General features: G+C 38.3%; 1 protein-coding gene across 1 annotated transcript; it reads right to left on the reverse strand.

The window, feature by feature from the left end:
- Positions 1 to 20,276: 20,276 nt before the first annotated feature.
- On the reverse strand, positions 20,277 to 21,113 carry LOC115712513 (VQ motif-containing protein 20). The gene has a single exon (XM_030640800.2). The coding sequence runs from the start codon at positions 21,015 to 21,017 to the stop codon at positions 20,403 to 20,405; it is 615 nt and encodes a 204-aa protein (XP_030496660.2). The 5' UTR covers positions 21,018 to 21,113; the 3' UTR covers positions 20,277 to 20,402.
- Positions 21,114 to 26,970: the final 5,857 nt, after the last annotated feature.

Genomic DNA, 26,970 nt, shown 5'->3' on the forward strand with positions numbered 1-26,970 from the left:
ATTTGTTCGTACTAAAAAATTTTACAAGTTAGTTATATGATAAAATATTATTGAGAATTTAGTTCATGTTAATATTTTGTATCATTTTAACAAAGGCTAATTAATATTTTTTTTCCCTCCGAACTTTGACATGTATCAAATTGTGCCCTCTGAACTTTTTTTGCCGTTAAAAATTCTCCTTGAACTATTGAGATTATTAGATGATTTAAGAATTTTTGTCTAATTTTAGTAAAAAAATTATAACATGAATGGAAGTTCAGAGGGCATGATTTAGTACATATCAAAGTTTGAGGGGCATGATTTGGTAGTGTTGACCGAGGTTTTCGGCAACTATTAAAATATAATTGTAATGATGAGCTGTAAGAAAGTGAGATGAAGACTTTTTACGTGGTTGGGGCGTTAATGAGCCTTAGTCCACGAGCCACTGCTATTAATGGATGTATTTAATACAGATTCTACACTTGAGAGAATGTTTTTCTCTTAAATACAGAGAATGTTCTTGGTGAGTTTTTTCTCTTCTTGCTCTTTTGCAACCAAGATTCTCCGACCCCCTTAAATGAGCTTTGAGGGGGTATTTATAGTGTTTTGGTGGGGTAATCCCTAGAATTGTTCTTACACATGTGTCTGTAAGTATCCATAAAGTTGGGCATTTCCGATGAATATACCATGGGTGATGCATGGTCAAATCCCTAGGTGTTGTAGGGCTTTTATGGAGAATGTCCTTTTTGTCTTATGATTGACGTGACTCTTCGCAGAGTAGCCGTCGCTAGACTTAAATGATCATTACTGTAGCGCTGCTGTTTGGGGGTTGTGCCGTCAGACTTTATTGCGTGTTACAGTCCCAACACGCTTCCTCCCATGCAGCATTAAATGCGACTTGATTTCTCGGGAGAGACCTGACACATCCCGGAGGGCCTTCACGCTATACTAGCTTCCAGGAGTAACTTGTACTCCGGGTGTCTCCTCCGGGACCCATGTTAATAGCGCTTCCTGGTGGCATAAAAAGACTTAGCAAATCTTTCCAAGTTATCTGATCCACGTGTCCCCTCTTGACTGGTCCACGTATTTTGGGCGAATTTTGGAGCAACATTTACCCCCCAAGCCTTGTTTACTTAGTAAAAATAAACCAAGGCTTGTTCAAGTGTCTCCAGTTGACCCCTCGTTCCCCTAGCTCGAGCCTCGAGCGCGTGGGGGCACATTAAATGATGTCATTTAATGCAGCAATATGCTTGTTCGCAGGAATGTTTCCAGCCGCCTCCTCGGTCTTCTGATACGACTTGGGGGCGCGTGAAGGTGTGTCTAATAATGGCATTAAATGCGGCGATACACTTTTGCAGAGGTCGATTCGTTTCACGCCCCATGATTGATGCGGCGCATTGATGGTGTCAGACGGATACTCAAACGTTTCCACCGCCTTAATGGTAGATTGATCTGGTCCGTTGATCTTTTGGGAATTCGAATCGTGCGTTTCCCCCACCGTACGATTGGTAGGTGAAGACGCCTGTTCCTCATGCACTTTTGCCTATAAAAGCCACCACCTTTCCTTCATTTGGTTACTTTCCATTCCTTGCCATTTCTGCTCGAATTTCTCAAAGAGAAAATTCCTCAAAGTAGCACAAACTGCTTTAACACTTAAACACTTCTTTTAATTTTCCAGTGTTCGGTTTTGCCAGTGCTTCTCAACTCTCACTCAACCATACTCAGTACCCCCAGTTCAACAATCAACTGTAAGTTTCTTGCATCTTTAGATAATAACATGCTTACATTTACTTTGTTTGTTTTCTGGGTTCGCACTTAGAGACTTCTGGGTGTGTGAGTGTTTAAGTTCTTCGAGTTCCGCTTTATGTTTACTGTGTTAGTTGTAGAGTCGCCATTGTCATGCCTCTGTTGTAGGCGTACAACTTTGTTTGAAGAAGGCCATGTGTTCTTCGATTAGCAATTGCTTAGGGCATAGGAAGGCTTTTCTCTTTTCTTTTCCTTTTTGCAAAACCACTTTTCTGCGATTTTACTGCACCCGACACTTGTTCAGGGATTCTCTCCTGAGTTTCCCGGAGTGACACGTGTCCGGAGGGCCTCTTTCCGGCGGTTAGGGGACCCCCACTCCCTTTTCTGATTTAGGGTTTGGTATGGGGCCTACCTGCTGGGTTTTTTCTTTTTGTCTTTCTCAGAACATAAAATGTCTGCTTCTGGCTCGAAATCTTCGAAGAAGAAAGGGAAAAACATAGCCACCCTGGAGGAGGTTTCTCTGGGACCTGTTGCCCAGGAAGGGTACAAGTCCCGTGCCACTGGTTGGGAAGCGGCTGAGCTTCGATCGACCCTGACTTGCCCTCACCAGCTGGAGAACATCATTAATGTGGCTGGGATCAAACCTTCTACCTCAGGGACCTTCCACCGGCCTCCTCGTGACTCGGAGACGCCTAATCACAACTATGACGGCTTCGGGGCTTGGAGTCAGACCCATTTGATGGCCGGTGCCATGCTCCCGCTCCAAGATTACTTTGTGAATTTTCTTGTATTTGTCGGCCTTGCGCCATACCAACTTATTCCTCAAGCTTACCGCCTGCTCTCAGGCTTATTTATTTTTTACACCGCCCGCGGCTGGGGGTCTCCCAGCCTGGCGGAAATTTTGTATTTTTATGAACTTGTATCCGTCCCCAAGAAAGGGGACAAACTTAAGGATGGTTTTTATGGGTTCCGGATCCACCCTGCTAACGAGGGGATGGTTCCATATAATAGGCAGACTCATGTTAAGGAGTACCGCCACCGGTTTTTCTTCTCGTCCGGGTTCAGGGCCGTGGACCACCCGGAGCTTCTCACGGAGTGGGTGCGGATCCCACCTTACCAGCGGACGCTCCCCACTCAGGCTTTCCTTCGAAGGGCCCTAGCCTTCGCCTCCTACGACCACGCCGATCTTGATGTCGGGGGCCTGGTCACCACGGAGAATTGTAGAAAGGCTAAACTTATCCTTTCTCATCAATCCGTGGATGACTCCAACCTCTCCAAGGTCATCTGCCCTAATGTGAGGGCGCCGGTTGCGGAGAAGGCCTTCCGGGATGAGCTCATTGCCACGGCAGAGAAGAAGTATCAAGATTATCTCTACCGGAAGGCCCAGGAGAAGGCGTATTCTAAGGCCCAGTGCCTGCGGGAGAGGGCTTCGCGTGGGGAGTCGGTGGTGCGAAGGAGCCAAGCCATTGGCGTGAAGTCCGAGGCAAAATTTTTTGACAAGATTCTTCAAGAAGAGATTGGGGGTTCTTCCGCCGGGGGGCCCCTTCGTCTTGAAGGTTCTTCTGAGAACCGTACTTCCGGCCTCAGCCTTCAGCCCCCGAACCAAACTCGGGTGCTCCCGGTGCTAGCACTTCCGGTGCCGGTGGTAAGTCTCCCTTGATAATTCGCTATGTCCCTTCCGTTGATGAATATACCAGTCATAGGCCCATAGGGTTCGACGAGCGTCTCCGTAGGTTTAAGATGCCGTCGACCCGGTGGGGGGATCATTTGAAGGAATTTTATTTTACGAACTTAGGAGATTACCTAGGTCGGTCCCGGATGGGCCCCGCCCTCCGGAACCTATTCCCTTAGGTCCGTCGGCTTACATAGCGTCCAGCTGGTTTCGGCCCTCGGACAGTTATCTTGGAGATGATGCTGCCAGCATTAAAGTTCGGGACTTTGCTAGGGCCGAACTAGGAAGTTCGGGTAGGAGTAGTTTATTTGCTGCACCTTTTATAAGCAGTTTCTCACGAACTTCTAACACTTGCTTATTTTATTGGAACAGGTACCTCCATGGATGCCATCCTGGAACAGCTTGCCGGGGTTCATACTCCCGTGGCTCCTCCGGCTTTCACCCCCTCTCCCCCGGCTCCTTCCTTGAAGGTTCCTTCCGGCGCTCCTCCCGAAACCATTGACTTAGTGGATGACGAGGAGGTGCTTCCGGGGGAAGGCCAAGGGAAAGGGTGGGACTTCTCGGAGGAAGCCGCCGAGGGTACTGGAGAGCCTCAAGCCCTTCCAGTGGTAGCAGAGGAGGACGAGGAGGAGCCTGAAGTGGCTCTGATTCGCAAGCGTAAGGGCAAGATGATTGCCCGGGACGAGCCGAAGAGGCCTCGGAGGGCCGACACTCCCCGCTCATGGCCTAGACGGCGGGGTTTCCCCGATGGAGGAAAATCCTGCTCCTCCTCACATTGATCTTACCCCGATTCCGGGGGATGAGGTGAGGCAGGAGCTTCGCGTAGCCAAACACAACTACGCTATGGACGAGTACTCCCGGGGGTATGCCGAGGTGGAGGCCCTTAGGAGGATTCTGCGGGCTGAGGTTGAGGCGAGCATCAACCATCCGGACTATCACGATCCGTGGAACCTCAACCTGGACCCTTTAACGGACTGGTTCCGTCCCCTCCTAGGGCCCACTTTGGCTCCCTTTGCCGCGGAAATGACCAGGTGAGTTCGCTTCTCGGCCACACGCTGTGCGCCCAAGCGGTTTGCCACTTGCGCTTCCCTGAACTCCATCTTCCAGGTCCAGGACCTCAGCCATTCCCTTACAGTGGTAAGTACTTTGCAATTTTTTGCGTTTCCTTTTTGTTGTTTGTATTTTGTTTTCTTCCTTTGAGAAATTTTTTCTTATACCCCGTTATGGTTCAGCTTGCTGCTGAGGCTGGTCGCCTCTCCAGGAATATCATAAACCATGGCTTCGCTCTGTCCGACTTTGGGGACATGAACGACGTCAGGAAGGTCCTCCAAGACCTCACAGCGGAGAGGCAGATCTACCAGGAGGCGGCCGAGCGCCGAAGCGGCGGCCAAGGCCAAGGAAGAGAAGGCCAAGGCCAAGGAAGAGGAGGCCACCGGAGGAAGGCTCAAAGTGAGGCCATGATCCGGGCCGAGGCCCAGCGGAGAGGCAGGATGGAGGCCCATCATCAGGAGGAACTAAGGGCTCAAACCGAGGCTGCCGAGAAGGCCAGGCGAGATCTTCGGGAGGCCAGGGAGGCTTTGGATGAAATGGCCGCCAAGGTGAGGTCTCTAGAGGAGACTCACCAGTCGGATATCGAATCCAAGGCCGCTCTAGCTGCGGAGTTGAAGGAGCTTCGGGACTATAAAGATCAGTCTACCAGGAAGGCCAAGAGGGCCGAGCTCCTTTCTCCTGTCTCCTGCGCCCGGTGCCCGAAGCGCTTTGACGATGGTGTCTACATGGCTTGGGCCACCAACGATCAGAGTATCAAGCTCACTTTTTATCCCAAACCCGAGGACATGATTGCCAAATTTCGGGAAAAGAAGAAGAGGCTTGATGCTGAGCTTGAGGCACGGATTAGACCTCGTCTTCCACCGCGGCCGACCGAGCCGCCATATTATTGACCCGCATTTTACCCGTTCTTCTTATAACCTCTTTTTTTTTTTTTTTGTTTGTACATATTTCTCGCCTTAGAACAATTTACATACGGGCGGCGGCTTTTATTTGAAGGGAGACAATTTAAGGCTGTCCCCGGGCCATTTACATGTGTATGACCTACCCTTCGGGCTAGGATATTTTTTTTTATTTTTATATATATGTGATCTTTTTTTCTTTTTCACACTTATATATTTCAACCTGTCCTTTGGCTCAGGGTTTTTATACTTACGCTCTTTATTTTTGCGCATATTTTTTGACCTGCCCTTTGGGTCAGGATATTTTACTTAGCTTGACCTGCCCTTTGGGTCAGGATATTTTACTTAGCTTGACCTGCCCTTTGGGTCAGGATATTTTACTTAGATTGTTTTTGTTTGTCCGTGCGGTATACCCTAGTACCCCCCTGAGTGGCATAGAAACTTTGTTTTTAAGACACTCAGTTTTATTTAATATAGAGGAGGCATACATTTGGACGGTACAAACCCTTTGAACAAAATCTAAGTTTAATTCGCTACTGGTAATATTTTCTGAGGTGATCGGCATTCCAGGCTCTTGGGACAGTAGTTCCGTCCATTCTTTTCAGTTTGTAAGTGCCAGAACCGATTTCGTCCTCGATTTCATATGGTCCTTCCCAATTTGGTCCAAGTACCCCCACTCCGGGTTCTTGGGTGGCTGGGAAAACCCTTCTTAGGACCATATCCCCAATAGCGAATTTTCTATTTTTAACCTTGGAGTTAAAATACTTTGTCACCTTCTTTTGATAAGCGGCCATCCGTATTTGGGACTCATCCCGGAGTTCTTCGACTTGATCCAGAGCTTCTTGGAGCAAGGCCTGATTGGTGGCCGGATCATAAGTCGTCCTCCTGTGGGATGGGAATAATGTTTCCACCGGGACCATTGCTTCACAACCGTACGCCATTGAGAACGGCGAGTGACCGGTTGTGGTCCTGGGGGTCGTCCGGTAGGCCCACAATACCCTTGGCAATTCTTCCGGCCAGTTATTTTTACAGGCCAGCAGCTTCTTTTTCAAGGTGACCTTTAGGATTTTATTGACTGCTTCCGCCTGGCCATTTGTTTGAGGCCGGGCTACCGTGGAGAAGCTTTTCACTACTCCGTGTTGGTTGCAAAAGTCAGTAAATTCCTCGCAATCAAATTGCTTTCCATTGTCTGAGACTATCTTGTGAGGCAAGCCGTATCGACACACTATGTTTTTAATAACAAAGTCCAACGCCTTCTTAGCAGTTATTGTCTTCATAGGCTCAGCCTCTGTCCACTTGGTGAAGTAGTCCACTGCTACTATTGCATACTTTACTCCTCCTTTTCCCGTAGGTAGAGACCCGATGAGATCTATGCCCCAGACCGCGAAGGGCCAGGGGCTGGTCATCAAAGTGATCTCATTTGGAGGAGCTCTCGGTATGTTCGCGTACCTTTGGCACGAGTCACACTTTTGGACATAGTCTATACAATCTTTTTTCATTGTTGGCCAGAAGTATCCCTGCCTCAATATTTTCTTTGAGAGGCTGGGTCCTCCCGTATGATCTCCACAGAACCCTTCATGGACCTCCAGCATGATTTGTCTAGCTTCAGGGTCCGATACACACCTTAAATAAGGCATGCTGAGTCTTCTCCGGTATACTGAATCTTTCGAGACAGTGCCCTCTCTTGGGGCAACTCACCTGTGGTTATGTATTTTATGATGGGGACCATCCAGCTGGGTTCTTGCCCAACCGTTTGTGTGGTCTCTTTTATTTTGATGCTTGGCTCTGCCAAGCGTTCCACTGGTACTACCCCCAGCTCTTCGATTTCGCTGTACGAGGCTAACTTAGCCAGACAGTCCGCGTGAGCGTTCTTTTCTCGGGGGATTCTTTCTATTTTATAGTCCGTGAACTCGTGGAGCAGTTCTCGGACTATTGTTACGTACGCGGCCATTCTTTCGCCGCGAGTTTGGTATTCTCCGGCTGAGAATCGCTGTAGACTTCCACCCTCTTGGCTCCTACAGCTTTAGCCAATTTTAGCCCTGCTATCAGGGCCTCGTATTCGGCTTCATTATTCGAAGCCGTGAAGTTGAATCGGAGTGCTGCTTGGAGCCGCAACCCAGTAGGTGATATCATAGCCACTCCGGCTCCTGAACCGTTTTCATTAGAAGCTCCATCCACAAATACTCTCCAAGTGGGGATGGGTAGCTCCGGTGTATTGGCTGTTGCCTCGGCTTCATTACATTCGGTGATGAAGTCCGCCAAGGCTTGGCCTTTTATGGAAATCCGGGGCACGTAATGTAAGTCAAACTGACTCAGCTCCATTGCCCACTTGAGGAGTCTTCCGGATGCTTCAGGCTTCTGGAGGACTTGCCGGAGTGGATGATTGGTCAAAATTCTGATCGGATGGGCTTGGAAGTATGGTCTCAACTTCCGTGATGCCATCAGGAGGCAGAATACTAACTTTTCAATAACCGGGTACCTTGTCTCGGCCCCTATCATGCGTTTACTAACATAGTACACGGGGTGCTGAATTTTTTCTTCCTCCGGACTAGTGCAAGATCGACCGCATGCTCGGAGACGGCCAAGTAAAGGAACAAGTCTTCTCCAAGGACGGGTTTTGATAGGATAGGAGGTTTGGCCATGTGGTCTTTTAACCTTTTGAATGCCTCCTCGCATTCATCTGTCCATTCGAACTTTTGGCATTTCTTCAGTATGTTGAAGAAGGGTATGCACTTGTCCGTGGACCGTGAGATAAAGCGGCTCAGTGCGGCTACCTTTCCGGTCAAACTTTGCACGTCCTTATGTTTCTTGGGGGATGGCATGTCCAGGAGAGCTTGGATTTTCTCTGGGTTCGCCTCGATCCCCCTTTGTCGACTATGAAGCCCGGGAATTTTCCCGACTTGAACCCGAAGGTGCATTTTTTCGGGTTGAGTTTCATGCCGTATCTCCGGACGACTTCGAAACATTCCTCTAAGTCGCTTGCATGGCTGTTGCATGCTTTGGATTTGACGAGCATGTCGTCTACATATACTTCCATGTTTCGTCCCAGGAGGCTTTTAAACATCCAGGTTAACCATTCTTTGATAGGTTGCTCCGGCGTTTTTCGGTCCGAAAGGCATGACTAGGTAACGGTATACCCCCTTATCGGTCCCCGAAGCTAGTGCACTCCCGGTCCTGTCGTATGCATTTTTATTTGGTTGTACCCGGCATAGGCATCCATGAAAGACGGCGGCTTAAATCCGGACGTGGCGTCCACCATGCAGTCGATCCCGGGCGGCGGAAACGTCCTTTGGGCGAGGTGCTTTGTTTAGATCCGTGAAATCTATACAAACCCGCCAAGTCCCGTTTGGCTTGGGCACCAGGACCGGATTGGCCAGCCATTCCGGATAGTATACGTCGCGAATCATGCTATTGGACAAAAGTTTATCCACCTCTTTCTCTAAGGCCTCGGCTTTCACCGAGTCGAGCGGGCGTCTCTTTTGTGTACGGGGGCATGTCCGGGTTGACATTGAGTACATGGGTGATGACATGAGGGCCGATGCGGTCATGTCTTCTTGGCGCCATGCGAAAATGTCGATGGCGCCTTCGTTGTTTTTATTATTTTATCTTTTTCCTCCGGATCCAGTGCTTCTCCCTATCCGGAGTACTTTGGTGGAGTCGTCGTCGCACACGGTATCTCTTCGACGTCCTCCATTGGTTCTACGACCCTTTCGGATCCTATGCGAGGATCCGGCTCGTCTTCTTCGGCCTTCTCTATTTCGGGGGCCCGGACCATGAGTATTGGTAAGTGGGTGGCAACATTGTAACATTGCACGGCCTCTCCTTGATTTCCCCTCACCGTTCCGACTCCGGCTTCCCCGGGTAGGGAATTTTAGGCATAGGTGTCGGATTGAAGTTATTGCACCAAAGTCGACGAGGGCCGGTCGGCCTAAGATTGCGTTGTAGGGCTGTTGGACGGTCTACCACCACGAAGGTGCAATACTTGAACGTGCTTTGGGGGTATCCGGGCACGGGGTCACCGGGAGCCCGACTTTTCCCATCGGGATTAGCGTTGTCCCGTTAAACCCTGTGAGCTGCGATCCGCTAGGAGAGAGGTCCGGTCGGTCAACCCTATCGCGGTGAAGGCTTCTTTGAAGAGCAAGTTCACGGAACTTCCATTGTCAATCGGGACCCTAGCCACCACTTTATTTGCGATGGGGGTCTCTATGACCCGGCGGGTCGTGATGAGGAAAGCGCACCGTCTTGGCGTCTTCTTCCGTGAATGTTATGGGTTGGTCCATTAGCCGAGGCCGTTGAGCTGGGAGTTGAGTGACCTCCCACACCTCACTGTGTCTTGCGGCCTCGGCATATCTCTTTCGCTCCTTTCGAGTGTTTCCTCCGATATGGGGACCTCCGGAGATCATGGCTACCCGTCCATTAGGCCGGGGCGGTAGTCCGGGTATATGCCGGGTGTCACACTGCGGAGCATTGGAGGCAATACTCCCGTTGTACCCCCGGTGTTCCCGAAGGCATACCCCCGCCACCTCGCCCCGGTTAAGGTGGGGCAACCTATTTTGATCCACTCATAGAGGTGGCCCAAACGGATCAGATTCTCAATCTCATCTTTGAGATTTTTACACTCATTGGTGCTGTGGCCAATGTCGTTGTGGTACTCGCACCTTTTACTCGGATCTCTCCGGAGCCGTCTCGTACAATGGCCGGGGTCTCCGTAGTGCGTATTCTGCCTTGTGGCAAAATATACACGTTCCTGAGAGTCCGTGAGCTACGTGTACCGGGTGTATTGGGGTGTGTACCCCTTCTTTTGGCGCTTCTCTCCCGTTCGGGTGCCGCCCTTGGAAGACCTTTTGCTTCTCGACCCCCGGGTAGGGCACATTAAGCTAGCGGTCGGGGCGGCTGTGAAGGAGCCCGTCCATTCACCCGGACGGGTTGCCGTAATGGGAAGATGCCGGGGGCAAAGCTTGGCCCTGGCGTATCCGGAGTGGCGAACCGTATGCCACTTATCGGAGGGGTCGCGGTCGGGACGATGCACCCGAGGGCGATACTCCCGGCATGTATCCCGCCGTCCGGTGGGATAATAGCCTCCGTAAGCCACGATCTGGGCTTCTTCGAGGTTAATATATTTTTGGACTCGCTTCTGGAAGTCCTGAAGGCTAGCAGCGCCTTCTTGCTGTAATTCGTTCCAGAAGGGAGTTCCGGTGCGGATTCCTGCTTGGAGAAGCGCAAGCTGTTGTCCGTCGTCGACCTTCTTGGTCTTTGAGGCTTCCTCTCGGAACCTCTTGATGTAATTCTTCAAGGTCTCGGTGGGCAGTTGCTTGATGTTGGTCAAGGCACTAACCTCCAAGTTAACCTTCCTGGCGGCGACAAATTATCTCCGGAAGTTGGTTTGGAGTTTGTTCCAACATCCCACCGATCCTGGTTCCAATTTCTTGAACCATTCCTCTGCCGATCCGCTCAGAGTGAGGGGGAAGCATAAGCATTTGGCGTCATTGCTGACCCGCATGACTGTCATGACTCGGTTGAATCGTGACAAGTGATCACTGGGGTCGGAGTTCCCAGTATATGCCGCCATCTCGGGCATCTTGAAGTTTTTAGGGAGCTCCGCCTCCAGGATATGTTTGGCACAAGGCTCCCGATCCTCACTGTCCGAGTCGGAGTCATCTCCCTTCTGCCTCCGGGAGACTCGGGCAATATCTTTTCGAAGTATGGCAAGCTCTGCCATAATCCCTTCGTTCACAGTACCCGAGGAGACTACGGGTCTGTATCTTTTTTGGTCAAGGTGATCCCGGAGGTCACCTTGATTCCCATTGATTTGATTTCTCAGATCAATGGGTGGACATCTCTGTCCTCCTCTTCCTCTACCCCCTGGTTCCTGGTGCACGGAAACGCTTTTCCGGTCCCCTCGATCCTGAGGGCCAAGACTCCCTCTTTGGGGCTTGCCCCTCTGCGGACCTTTCCCTTTAGGGAAATCCGAGCGGACCTTTCGCGGATCCTGCGCCTTTTTCTTTCGACCAGGGGCAGAAGTAGGGTTTTTTGCTTGGTTTTCCTCAGCAGGGTGCCTTATAGGGCTAGGTTCCCTAGGCCTTTGCTGGGAATTAGGCGAAGACGTCGCTGGCTCCCCGTCGAGTCCAGCGGCCATCGCCTTGGGATGCACGTGAATACCAGCTGCCTCCATGGCTTTCTGCATGGCTAGCATCACTTCATGCATCTTTTGATTTCGCACTTTCTGAGCTTCGATCTCAGCTTCATGATCGATAGCTTTTTGTCTGAGGAGCACCAGCTCTTGGTAGCTTCCATCATCATAAGCGTACTCGTCGAGGTGTTCCTCGTGATTTTCATCGGGAACTATTCCTTCTTCTTCTTCCTCGAACTCCTCTGCTGCCCTTGAGGCTACATCTTCCTCATTGGGATCTTGAGCGTCTTCTAGAGGGCGAGGATGACGTGTAGCTCTTGTCTCCACCATTATCGTGAAGTTAAATGCTTGTTGTGAAGCAGCTTTCCTCAGCTCTCAATGAAAGCACCAAAATGTTGACCGAGGTTTTCGGCAACTATTAAAATATAATTGTAATGATGAGCTGTAAGAAAGTGAGATGAAGACTTTTTACGTGGTTGGGGCGTTAATGAGCCTTAGTCCACGAGCCACTGCTATTAATGGATGTATTTAATACAGATTCTACACTTGAGAGAATATTTTTCTCTTAAATACAGAGAATGTTCTTGGTGAGTTTTTTCTCTTCTTGCTCTTTTGCAACCAAGATTCTCCGACCCCCTTAAATGAGCTTTGAGGGGGTATTTATAGTGTTTTGGTGGGGTAATCCCTAGAATTGTTCTTACACATGTGTCTGTAAGTATCCATAAAGTTGGGCATTTCCGATGAATATACCATGGGTGATGCATGGTCAAATCCCTAGGTGCTGTAGGGCTTTTATGGAGAATGTCCTTTTTGTCTTATGATTGACGTGACTCTTCGCAGAGTAGCCGTCGCTAGACTTAAATGATCATTACTGTAGCGCTGCTGTTTGGGGGTTGTGCCGTCAGACTTTATTGCGTGTTACAGTCCCAACACGCTTCCTCCCATGCAGCATTAAATGCGACTTGATTTCTCGGGAGAGACCTGACACATCCCGGAGGGCCTTCACGCTATACTAGCTTCCAGGAGTAACTTGTACTCCGGGTGTCTCCTCCGGGACCCATGTTAATAGCGCTTCCTGGTGGCATAAAAAGACTTAGCAAATCTTTCCAAGTTATCTGATCCACGTGTCCCCTCTTGACTGGTCCACGTATTTTGGGCGAATTTTGGAGCAACAGGTAGATATCAAAATCTGAGGAGCATGGTTTAGTACATAAACAATCACTGAAACAGCAAAATTGAATGAAATTAGACAAAAGTCCTTAAATCTAACAATCTTAATAGTTCAGGGGGAATTTTTAACGACAAAAAAAGTTCAGAGGACATGATTTAGTACATGTCAAAGTTCGGGGGGAAAATATCCTAATTAGCCTTTAAAAATATAAGATCCAATTTATTATTTAATAAAAAAATCACTCAATAAATTTTATAAAATACAACATCTAAAATATTATTAACCTTATGATATAGCTAATAATTTATATATTTTAAACACCAACTTATTTATATTATAATTATACAAAATAAAGTAGGGCTATATATTGGATAAAAACAACCTCAATTCTTTCAAATGAAAATGCCAAAATTGACTCTATTAGCCTAGTAGTACTTCTCCCATCCAAAATTTTGGACACTACGAAAGGCTCTATTATTATTATATTTTTGGGATAATTACATAAGACACAATTTTTTGGAAAAAAAAATAACTTTTTACATTTACAGAATTTTTTTTTACATTTTTATAGTTTTCCATAAAAATAACAAGAAAATAACATAAAAGTAACCAAAAAATAACATCTAAATAACATCAAAACAACAACAAAAAATAACATATAGATAACAAAAAATCAACAATAAATTAATAAAAGTACAACATAAAAAGACCGTGTTTTCTGTAAATAAAATCAAAAACATCGTAAAAATATTTAAAATATTTAAAATTCTGTAAAATTGTATTTTTGTAATTTTTTTATTGTTTGTATGTATTTGTAAAATAATCCCAATATTTTTTGTTCCTCTCCTTATTTGGGCCTCATTACAACGTTGTCCATATAAAAGAAAGAGATGGACTTAGGTACAACGTGGTAGGCCTATTTTGTCTTTAAGATTGATTTTTAAGTCAACTTCATTAACAAAAAAAAAAAAAAAAACCTGGGCCTTTAAACTTGTCTAATTTGTAAGTAGCTTTTTTTTTTTCAAACCAAATTGTATATGCGGTTTTTGTAATTTTTCAAACCGTAATCGCACTGTTAAATTTTAAAACTGCAAAACCTACATCACGAAAAATACAGTGTGGTGCAGTGCAGTTTGAGCAATTTACACTATCATCATTATCGAATATTATTATGAAAATTTAAAAATCAAACTAATAAAGCTTTAACAATACAAAACAAAATTTTTTATTAATGTTTTAACATCATTGTTGACCGAAATTTTCGGCAACTAGATCTTTAATGTAATAATGATAGCTTAAGAAGAGTTGATGTAAATATTTTTACGTGGGGCATTAATGAGCCTTAGTTCACAAGTCTCTGTTATTAATAGGTGGGTGTTTCTTACAGAGAATGTTCTGTGTTCTTTTTTCTGATCCCCTCATTAATTTTGTTGAGGGGTATTTATGGCAGTTGTCAAAAAGAAGAAAGGTCACAATTGTCCTAACTGTCAGCCTTGGGCATGCACAAATTCCCAAACTTACAAAATAGGGCATGCATACCCGACGTAGTAGGTTGCCTAGGGTTTAGGTGGGATTAGCCCTTATCCTTTCTTGATTGATGTGATTATTCATGATGGAGTCGTCATTTATATATATCCTTGATTATCGCATAGTTGCTGAAAGACAGGTTTATGGCGTCTGACACGTCCTCTCAAGTACGTTCCTAGACGCTTCCTCTATATTGCATTAAATGCTAACTGATAATTCATCTCCGGTACTGCAAATCCGGAGGGGTTAAATGCCATCCGGTTGTCAGAAAGGAAGGCGAGCAAGACTTCCCATGATTGGGACCTAGCTCCCGAAATAGTTACTGACTTCTCTAGAGGGGATTGACCTAAGTAATTGTTCTTCTTTAATCATTTTCAGGTAGGAGAGCCTGATTTGCCACGTGTCTTATAACGGGATGGCCACGTATATTGAGAGAAAACCGGGCAATAATCATAATATGTATAATAATCATCAAGTCATTATATTGAATTGTCTCTAAGAAATAAAGTGATATACAAATATATTACATACATTTGTATATGAAAAGAAGAATAAAAATCATATTGTAAAAATTGGTAAACTTTAATTTGTATTAAAAATCAAACTCTCAATCTCAATAATCAATATAGAAACAACATCAAATTTCAAGTTCTCAAAATCTATAAAAATAAATAAATTAAAAATCAGATCTTATAAACACAAACTTAAATAGTAGAACCTCAGTAAAATACTAAAATTTAAACATTAAAAACACATAATAAAATTGAACCTGAAACTTAACACACACAGCAGAATAAAAATTAAACCATAAATGAATCAAACCCAAACTCAAATTTGTCTTCTTCTTCTTACTTTTTGGCTTGGTCTTTGTTCAAGACCATTAAATTATGTACCAATAAAATTATAAAACTGTTAAGTTTACAAATTTGAGGATTTATGCTACTACAATTTTCGAATTTCGATATTTATTAGCAACAAATTTAATATTTTAAGTATTTATGTTACAAATTTTTTAATAGTAAAGTTAAAATTTTAATATAATTTTACTAAGTAATTATTATTAACTAAAATATTTTATACATTTGTCACGAAAAGCGAGATGTTTACTAGTTCTTTAATAGTTAAGTTGTTTTTTCAATTGATTATCAAATATATTTTTATCACAATTTTTTTAAAGAGTAGCTAGCTTTTAATTTTTTAAAAGTTGTACCAAATAGAACCTTAATTAATTGACTTTTATTATTTGGCATAAATAAATAAATTAATGTAATAAATTTTAAATAAATGTCCACGCAAATATAATTATAATAAAAAAATAGAATTCAACCATTACAGCTATAAATCCAGTAGTACTACTACTTCACCCTAATATAGATCTCATTTCTCTCCTCTTTCCTTTTCCTAATTAAAAGTTGACTAACGTTGGATTGGATGACCTTGATCTTCTTGGTCAAATCACATGCCCAAATCAACTTAATAATCACTAATATTTAAGTGTACCTTTATATATATGATCACCACTAGAGGTCTTCAGTCAACAACTGCTAATTAACTTAGGTGGCGTTTAGTAACACTTTTTTCAATTTTCTGTTTTTAAAAATAGTAAAGTGAAAATATTTTTCAAAAACATGTTCTATACAACTGTTTTTACTTTTCAATTTTATAATTAGAAATCAAAATTTTAAAAACAAAAAAAAAATTACTTTCAATATTTTTTTTAAACAGTTTTTTTTTTCTTAATCAATCTTTTGGATTACGACCAGACCCGTACCCAAATCCCCTCCCCACGGCCCTGGCGCTGAACCCGACTTTTGACTTGAATCCGAATCCGACCCCGAACCTAGATCCGACTTAAATAAAATTAAAAAATAAAAATAAAAGTGAACTTTACAGAACACACTTTTGTTTTCTGTTTTTAAAATTGAAAAACAAAAGAAGTTAAGAACGCGTTTTTGTTTTTTAAAAATAAATTTTTTAAAAACAAAAATTTTACTTTCATTTTGTGATTAAAAATTTTAAAAACAAAAGTGTTACCAAACGGCACCTTAATTAATAATGAACAAATCAGCTCCACCATAATAAAAAAAGTACGTGCATGTATAGTAGTGGTACGTCGCCCAACCATAATTAAAAATATATACATCATATACATATGTATTTTTCTTTGCTAATAACCAATTATTATATTGATATTTTTGTTGAACACTTTAAGATACTAAATGGAATCCTCCTAAATATATTTTATAAAATTATTGTTATCTTCCGTGTCTAATAATATCTCAATTTCATCGTTCAATAATGCTTATTGAATAGTTTGATGTAGATCTCTTTCCATTTCTTTTAATTGTTTTAATAGTCTCTCGGTGATTAGTTATAATAGTCTTATATTTCGGTACAAAATGTTACCGTCTACACTAAATTAGTCTTTAACCATAATTAAAATAGTTCATCGTCTAATTCAGAAGCAAAAGCTTTCTGGCGACCAACAACAATAGTAATGTGATCTTTTTTGTTGATTACTTTGATATGAGCTCTTGGAATTTTCGCCTTTACATTGTGACTACACTCGACCGGTATGAGCTCGTCGTCCTCGCCATGAAACACGTGGACATCGCAGCTTAACCGGTCACGAACGATGGTCAGATAAGCGTCCAATTTGGCCGCGGTCCCGCAAATTATATTGTGAAGTGTATGCCATGCAGCATTGTGTGTGTGGCAAAAAAACCCTTCAAGCAAGAATGTTCTCAACCTGTTCAAATTAAAACCAAATATTATTATTATATTAAAATCTAATATTTAATTTATTTAGATATTTTGAAATAAATTTTTTAATTGTGTTATATTATTAAATATTATTTTTAGAATCTTGTGCAAGGTTGTGCTTTCCCAGATATTGATCTTTTCTATTTACACTTTTTTACTTTCTTCTTCTTTTCTGTGAAGATTTGATCAACCCTTTTGGGATTTCATTGTCCTCCTATTCAAGATTCAAGATAGAATCTTGAACTTCTTTTTCGGTGCAGCTTGGTATTTAGACGAAAATTAACAGTATGGTTGAAGATCAGGATCAGATTAGTGCTTTGCGACGAAGTTTGTCTAGGACTGGCGCTCGTTTCGATCTGAGGTCGACAGGGATGATAGAGGTTGGACTTTGCTTCATGTTGGGGCGCGTAAAGGGGATATTAATCAGGTAAATAACTTTCCCTTTATGCTGTCTTTTTTAGTTCTTTTGGGCTTTCAATTTGGACGTTCTTTTTTATTTTTCTTGGGTATTTTCCATAAAATTATTTCTTCAGAGTACTTATGTGAGTATGCTGTGTTAAGAGAGTTGTAAATTGTAATTTGGGGAGACCATAGATTTAGATGTTAGGAGTAAATTGTTAATGTCACCCAAATGTGATGGTAATGGGTCACTAGAGTTTAGTTCTGATATTGTCTTTTATTGTGAAGTTGGGTGTTCGGTGAGCTAGATAGCATAGCTATACCCTAATACTATGTTTGTTCTCTTTTTAGTCCAAATTAATCAGCTGTAGTCTCAGATTTATTTGTATTTTGGTGTTTTAAAGTTTTTACTGAATTCTCATTGGGAGCTTTTGGAACCAATTAACGTTATTCATTTGAAGGCTCTTAAAGTATAGTTTTGGGATGAAGTTTTTGAGTTAAATTTTTAAATTTAGTTTTGAGCTTGGGAGATCTCGGTCAGTGTCGTGTTGGGTTGAAGGCTGAAATGGTCGATAGTTGATTTCATCTTGTTGTTTGTTATTGATTTTGTTCTTTTTTGGGTGAACTGATATAATGTGATACACTGTATTTTGTTATAGATTTGTTTTATATTGATTTTGTTCTATTTTGCGCCATTATTTATGGCTTTGGCGCCTTACAAGGCTTTAGCACCTATTATATGGTTGGGTCCCTAATTATTTAGGGTAATTTGTTTAAATTTTCATGTTATTTGGTATTGAATGTATAAGAAAATTTTGACAGAAGAATATTTTAAAGTTAAAGTTATGCACTATACAGATTTATTAGTCGGAATAAAAAGATTATTTTAGTTAAGGTATGATTTAAAGAATATTTTAAACTGAAATAAAGTTTAAGAGGGTTTATTTTAAATGCTAATTCCTATTAGCTATATTTTGGTTTATTTTTTTAAGGAATTTTCGTTTTTGGAATTTTAATATTCAGATTCTAATATTATAATTAATTAAATAAATTGAAGAATTAGAATCTTGAGGATCTTGTAATAAAGGGAGGTGGGAACACTAATGGTCAATGAGAATATATTGCTTCAGATATATTTGTAATAAAGGGAGGTGAGAACACTAATAAAGGAATTTTGTTTGTTATCAATATTATGGGAATGTAACAAAATTATTACATTATTTGTATTTTTAAATAATTTAGGGATGAGTGGTATTAGGTTTTTTATGGAAGAAATGGAAGTACAAATTTGATGGATGAGCTGCGCCATTCTTTATGGCTTTGGTGCCTTTCAAGGTTTTCGCGCCTGATTTATGGCTGGCCCCTAATTATTTAAGATAATTTGGTTAAAATTACAAGATATCATTAATTATAAAAAATATTATAAAATTTAATAACTAACAATTATGATATGTAATTATGAGATTATTGCCTCATTAGTTTATTATGGATAACATAATATTAATTTTTGTATATAAATTATAAATGTGAGATTTTGTAATTAATTGGAGGTAGGAACATTTATTGTGAATTGAGAATTTTTTGTTTTATTTTATTTTATTTTTGGAAAGATATTGAAATAAATTAGAAGTAAATGCTAATGAAGTATTGAGATTATTGCCTTATTAGGTGTATAGGAAGATACTAATATGAATGGTTTTTATAATAATTTGAATGGTATAATAATTAGAAGGTAATCTTTTTAAATAATAAATAAGGAAGCATTATGTCATAATAACGAATTGGATTAATTAATATTAATTTAATTTTATTAATTAAATGTATGATTAAGTGGTATTAGAAAAAATGTATTTTGAAGGTGAAGAGTGCAATCTTAAATTTTAAGGATATTAATACAATTTTGATTTAATTTAGGCTGAATAAAGATTATAGATACCATGTTTTACGCTATAAATAAAATAATAAACAATTTGATTTATTAAGAATTTTGACATGTTTTAGTCTAAAAATAAGTAATACTTTTAAGAGACAAAATGAAATAATTAGTATATAATATTTTGAATATTTAAGGAATAATGGGTATTAAAAGGAAAATTTTATTTATGTTTGTTTTTAAAAGGGTAAAGGTAAGGAATATGGATCCTATGAAGGTCATGAAGTATATTGCTATAATTTAGTTGTTACTAGCCAAAGGGTACTCCCTTTGGCTAGTTCTAGTATTTTATAGGGAGATCTAGTTGCTTAGTATTGGTGGTTGGTTGAATCTATTCAGTTTAAGTAGTTTTCTAATTAAAGCTTTATTCTGTTTTTTGATTTTTTTCAGGTGGAACTTCAGTATTATATTGAGTTGGGAGCGTTGTTAGAAGATGTTATAGCTTTATTGTCTAAATTTCCGGGGGCAGTTTTGTCCCATGGGGCTCGCTCTTAGATTTTAGCGGCCTATGGTTGGCAAAGCATGCTCTGCGGTTAGACGATGAGCTATCCTGGTTCGAGGAGGTTCCAGCGGCGCCGGTGGCGGACGTGGGCGTCGTAAATTCATGAGTGATTTTAATCACTTTGTCAAAAAAAAAATAGTTCATCGTCTAACGGCAAAGTATATTTTACCAATAAAATTTTATCTTCAAACCACGCATTAAAACTGCGTGTTTTTTGGGTAAGAGAATTTCAAAATATATAATTTTTTAGCTTAGACAATTAATGTTGCTTGAATTTTCATGTTCATATATTTTTCTAAAAAAAGAACAAAAAAGTCCACGGTATTATACGAGACCAATGTGTGTTCTTATCTTCTTTTATAGAAATTTTCATATCATTGAATTTGACTCCAATTTTAAAAAAACGACAAGAAAGTCAAAACAAAAGAAATAAAACTTAAAACACAAATATTTCAAATTTTCACACGTTCAGTAAATGAGAAAATAATAATAATAGTAATTGATAAAATAAAAAATAAAATTAATGAATTAAGAGAACCTAAAATTACAATTAACCAAACATTAATTATAAAATTATATTAAGCTTAATTACCGATAATAATAATAATAATAATAATAATAATCATAATCATTAATATTCAGGTAATCCTTTTATGAACTCAAGAAACGACGGCGAATTAAGCGAAGCTCCCAAATTCGGAGACGGAAACGACAAAGACGACGTCGTATCGGAAAATCGATAACCAGGCTGCCGAGGTGAGCAGAAGAAATCGCCGCCGCCGGTCGGAGTAAACAAAGGAACATCACCAAAATAAGGACCAGAATTAATATTACCACTACTCGAAATCGCCGCCACCGAAGCTTCGCCTACTGATTTTCCAATATAATTCTCCTCCGTCGTAATAACCGAAGTAGAAGAAGAATCCTCTAATTTAACGTCGTTTGAAGAAGAAGAATTAGCAGAATCATAATGTCGTTTAGATCCAAAAGATTGATCATCGTCATCGTCGTCATTTTGGTCGTCATTGTCGTCGTCATCGGATCTGGATTTTCCGGTGAGTTTCTGAACAAGAGCCATGAAATCGCAAGGTTGAGTATGGATAATCTTTGGAGAATGAGTGTAGATTATCACAGGTTGACGTTTCTGAATCGAATGAGATTCTCTGTTGATCTTCAATGGCGATGGACGTGGACCGTTGATTATATGATCTCGATCTTGACCGTTGATTGAATTTGCTGGGCTCATGATTTTATCTAAAATTCTTTTACGGACTTCAAATCAAACTTAAATTTCATTAATGAGATAGTTTGTTAATAATAAGAGAAGAGGGTTTGATATATGTGTTTATATATATATATAAAGAGAAGAGGTATATATGAGTTTAGAGCCAACAATTCTGACCATTGACGTGTAATAATAATAATAAAATTTTAGGGGGGAAATGGTAAATTAGAAAAAGATTTGGGGATGAAATTATAAATAATAAAAATAGAGGTTTAATAATTTGTTAGAGAGAGTTTCGTTTAGGAGAATAGTTGTCTTGTTTGGCTCTTTTGTCGGCTTTAATAAAGATGGGTTAGTTAGAGGTAATTGCCATTATTTGTTAATTAATTATTTATTAATTAATATAATATCCTTAATTAATAACATTGTTATTCTTTCGCTGCTCTCAAGGGATATATGATATATATCCTTCGTTAATCTCTACATGTATTGTTATTAATTAGTAATTATTTAAATTGTAAGAAAAATGTGATGCTATTTTTCAGCTTCTTTATTTTTTATTTTTTTACGTGGTGAACAGAACCACTTGTGAATTAACTAAGGAGAGCAAAGTCACGTAGGCTTGACAAAAATGATAAAGACTATACTATAATATTAATGTTGATATTTATAAGGTAATAAAGTCGGTTCTAATGTTATGCAAAAGTCAAAACATTTTTTTTTACATAATCTATATTATATCTTAAGAATGTATTATTTTATAGATTTATTAGATATTAATAGTGTCCAGTATTTTTTTTTTAAGTGAATGAACTTTCATTGAAAATATTCAAAAGTTTATACATAGAGAAAAGATAAAAAATTATCTATCCAAACTAGTTTATCATCCACCATGAGTGCACGAACTGCTAATTCATGTGTACAATAAACATGAATCAGAGATGCCTCAGGAAAACTGAATAGCAAACTAACAAAAAAATCTAAGAAAGATCCTACTTTAAAACAAAGAAGAAGGATTTCCTCGAAAATACAGTAATTGAAAATAATCAACTACTCAAAAGATTTATTAGGTAGCCCAATGCAAGAGACCAATCCAGTGCAACCACTAAAGCTACAAAAGTTTAGCTTCTGCTAATCTGTGAACCTCCCTACAAAACCAAAGAAAAAATAAGAATAATTAGAACATATTATACCAATAAAAATAATAATAATAATAATAATAATAATAATAATAATAATAATAATAATAATAATAATAATAATAATGTAAAAGATAAAATAAGAAAAAGATAGAAACTTATCTCCAACTCGAATACTTGAAGAGAGATCTTATTCAAACTCGTTAAATTTTTGTCAACTCCAAATAATAAAATTTTACATAATAAACTAATGAACATTAACTGTGACAGTCAGTAGTCCCGTGATCCGTAAGGGGAAACACCGGGTAAGCTGTGCAATCCCACACCGCCTGGGGAAGGTCAAGTGGGATGATTCTGAGACTGTGTAGGTATGGGACTACACAGTTAAAGAGAGCTTAAATGGATTGATTGGTACTACCTATATCAACGAGGTGCATCTTGTTTTTCGGTAGCCCATCTCGAAAGAACTCCACAGTTAAGCGTGGTTGGTCTGGAGCAATTTCAAGGATGGGTGACCTCCTGGGAAGTTTTCCCAGGATGCGTGTGAGTGAGGACAAAGCATGCTGGAAACACTTGTGTTGGTCTGTAGGGTCAGCCATCAATCCAGGAAGCAGCCAGAGTGGCGTACTCGTGTATAAGAGCCATTAGTCCATGGGTGTAAGGGCCCAATGGAGACTTGAAGCGAGGATGTTACATTAACATAACATAATAATATCACCGTACAAAATAACACAACAATATATAAATACTCGCAATGTTAGGACAAATAAAACACTCACGATTAGTTAATTATTACTTAGAAGTTATTTTTTTTAAGCTATATATAAACAGGTATTTAATCAAACCAATAAATATCACATTAAGAAATGTACTAGACACCAATTTTAACTCCATTCAATATTATCTGTTTTCTTATTTCTCAATAAAGAAAATTTCATATTATTTAGATATTATTGTGGATCTTGTATTATAAACTATAAATAAATGACTAATTTTTATATTATTCATCTGAGTGATTAATGAGATTAGTATTATTTTGTTTTTTCTAATGATATTAGCTAGGAAGTTATACTGTAATTCGTAGAATTTGAGTGTACGTAATTATAATTAAGTTAATTTGGTAAGTATATAGTATTTATGTTATGTTTTTCTAGAGGAAATGTCTCTCAATCATTAACACTAAGAGCAACATATATTTTTTTAAAAAAATAAAGGTGAGAATTCATTAGAGAATAACATCTTTTATCAAAAAAATTTAAATACAATTTAGATTACCAGACTACTAAAATAGCTCATAGAGCAAATTTAATTGAGACATGATGAACAACCAAGATCTAGCTAAAAGAATGGATAAAACTAATTAACATCTTCGAACCTATTACAAAGATTAAAAATATCATTTGAAACAATATCCTAAAGATGAAATGAAAGACACTTCGCTCTTAATTTTGACAACAATACATCATAATCGAAAGAAATACACTGAATCAAGGCATTGCGAAGAGCTAAACCTCCACCATCTCAGGATCCAAACAACCCTCCATCCGCCAACTTGCAGATGCGCGCCTTGACAATCCCCAATGTGTCTCGAAATACCATGCCAAGACCGCTGCAAATGCTCACCGAATCAATAGTATTAACTTTGAGGCAGCCCTCTAAGGGAGGAATCCAACTACTTATTAATAGTCAACTCTCCATGGAGTTGACTCAACGAAGGATTTGAAGAAGAAAGAAATGTCGACGACCTTTTCTTTCTTTGAAAGTTGCCAAGGTAGTCTCGAGCCCAATTCACAACCAACTCAAGCAACCATCTCCATTTTATTATGAAACTTTTTGTTGCACTTACATATTCATCATAAATGATCACGTACTATACATCATTAACTCAATTTTTTCTTTTGGTAAAAGGTCAACACATCTATGAATATGTAAATTCAAGAAAATATCTTCACAATAGACTGAAGGATCACCACATAAATCACCTCTGTGATTTATGTTATTGGGGGTAATTAAAATGTTCCAATTATACTTAACGTAAAAAAAACGTTTAATATAGCCTCAAATGAGAATGGGGTATCTTAATTAGTGTACGTAATTACTAAACAAATTATTTTAAATATTAATACTTAAAGGAAATTTAGAGTAGTACATCCTAAAAAGAGAAGTTTTGATATACCTCTTATTTATTTTGGTATCCATAAAAATTTTTAATCTATTTTTTTTTTTCATATAATTATATTTATATAAGATTACATGTAAATTTTTAAAAAATTCTATATAAATTGCATTGCTGAAATTAGGTTTTAAACATTTACTTACAACGGGTATAATAAAAATAATCTCTTTCCTAATAAAATATTAAAGTCATCAAACTCAATTTTTATTTTTTATTTTTTGGCTAAAAATTTCTTTTTAATTTTTTTTTTTCAATCAATGATACAATCTCAGCCCATATGATATAAAAGTGAGAGATTTTTCAAATTAAATAGAAAAATTAAGCATAAAAACTCAATTTTTTTTTAATTTTACCCATCCATTCATGGGTATATATGTGTATTATTTGTAATTAAATATATAATTAAAAAATTTATTTCAATACATTCTTAAGAGTCTGTTTTGGTATTTAAAAAAACTTTTTAGCCAAATATATTTTATAATTATGTATATTATATTTATTTAGGATAATTTGTAAATTTTTAGAAAATTATGAATAATTTACTGTTGAAAATTAAGTTTAAACATTTACTTACCACGAGTATAAGAAAAAATCGTTGCGTGTACAACTTAAACAATTTAAAAGCAATTCTAAATAATTATAGCGTACACAATTATGAAAAAAAAAAAATTAACTAAAGAAAACTTTATTATGCTGAAACAAAAAAGGTAATTACCGTATACGTTATATAATGTATTCATGATATTTTTTTTGGGTAATTAAGTTAATTTTATGATATTTTAAAAAGAATTGTGCTCCTAGCTAGTAATTTTAAATTTTAAACATATATTCTTGTATACAATACTAAACTAATTTAATCATTAATTAGATTAAATTTTACACCTAAAGGTAGTTATATATTGGTAGATAAATATTGATGTATTGTTATAGATTATCACAAATAATAAAGTAATAAATAAATAAAAATTAAGTATTTGAATAAGTTATTGGGAATTAGAAATAACAAGCATTAGAGTTAGTAGACTAGACATGTTATAAATTAACAAGCAAATATAGCTATTAGAAAATAATGGATGAATTAAAATTCAAAATTATTATTAGTGAAAATATCACATGAGTTTAATTAATAATTGCTATATTGTGTCTATATAAGTGGCTGCTATAGAGACATAATTAATTTACTAGTACTATTAAGGGTAAGTAATTAAGTTTACAGTACACCCTTTAAAATTATGTTTTGATAGATGTTCTATTTATTTTTATATTCGGCATTCTTATTTTTTTTTTTTTATGATCGTGGCGTGTTATACTTAGTAAAGACAACTTATAGATTTAAAAAAAAAATTCAAATAATTTACAGTGACGAAAATAAAGTCTAAATATTTTGTGCCACGCATGATTATTATTTTATATATATATATATACTTAGTAAGTAATTATTTGAATCTTATTTTTTACACGGTAAACTATTTGATTTTTTTTTAAAAAAAAATTATAGATGATTCTAAACAGCTATGACATAAACAATTATAAAAAAAAAAAATAATGAACTACAAAATATTCTTAAATATCGAAATAGCTAGTAAATGATCCATGAACATTCTTTTATAGAAAAATTAAGAAACAAAATTAAGTTTAAGTAAAACAATTTTTAGAACCATTCACCCACACGTGTGGTGGACCAGATTAAAGCTATAAATTATAATCTCTTTTGCAATGATTAAGTCAAGTCACGTGCAATAAAGCAATATAAAGCTATAGCCTTTACTATTTAATTAGCACGTGGTTTAATTAAACTTCATATCCTCAACGATTGTTTGTTCTTATGTATACTTAAAGGAAAGAAACAAAGATTAAACTTCAATAGATTAATTGTTATATGAGAATTGATATTTTGTATTGACCAACATAATTTGATTAACGATTCTTTATAGTTATATTATTTATTAAATTAAAATTTATAAAATTTGATATTAATAATATGTCCTATAATAAAAAAAATATTAATTTATGTTGTTTATTTCTTTTTCAAATGCTTTCATTTGTTTACTATTCACGTATTTCCCTCCAATGCATTGGTATTCTTTGAGGCCAATTCCTCTTTTAGAACACACTATCTCTTTAACTGAGCACATCCAGTGATCCCATCGTAATATTATCGAGATTGTGTCGTGCCAATAGCTCATAGGCCTGGTATTTTTTGTGGCGTACTTTATTAGGGCTTGGTCCATTTTTCTAAAACAGGTCAACTTATTTTCTTACGTGGACTCGAATTTATATTAAGATCTATTTAGAAAATATCACTATTAATGAGCTATATAATTACTAAACTATATGTATTTTTTTATAATTTCAATTAGTTTGGTATAATTTTCAACAATATTATGCAACAATAGAAAAATCACTAAAACTTAAGTTACACTCTACAAAATTAATATGTAATTCTTTGAGTTTTATTGTTATTTTAATTTATTTATAATTATTCAATGCATATTTAAAATTATTATTATTATCAAATTATTATATTCTTTTTATTGCGTTGTAGAATCCGTGTTGTGTCTTTTAATCTTGTTATAATATCGTATATATATTTTTTTATCATATCAATCATGCTTAAATTTATATTTTTCCGTGCCTAATCGTATTCGTACCACTTAGA

This window comes from Cannabis sativa, chromosome 4 (genome assembly GCF_029168945.1).
Source record: "Cannabis sativa cultivar Pink pepper isolate KNU-18-1 chromosome 4, ASM2916894v1, whole genome shotgun sequence".
NCBI lineage: Eukaryota > Viridiplantae > Streptophyta > Magnoliopsida > Rosales > Cannabaceae > Cannabis > Cannabis sativa.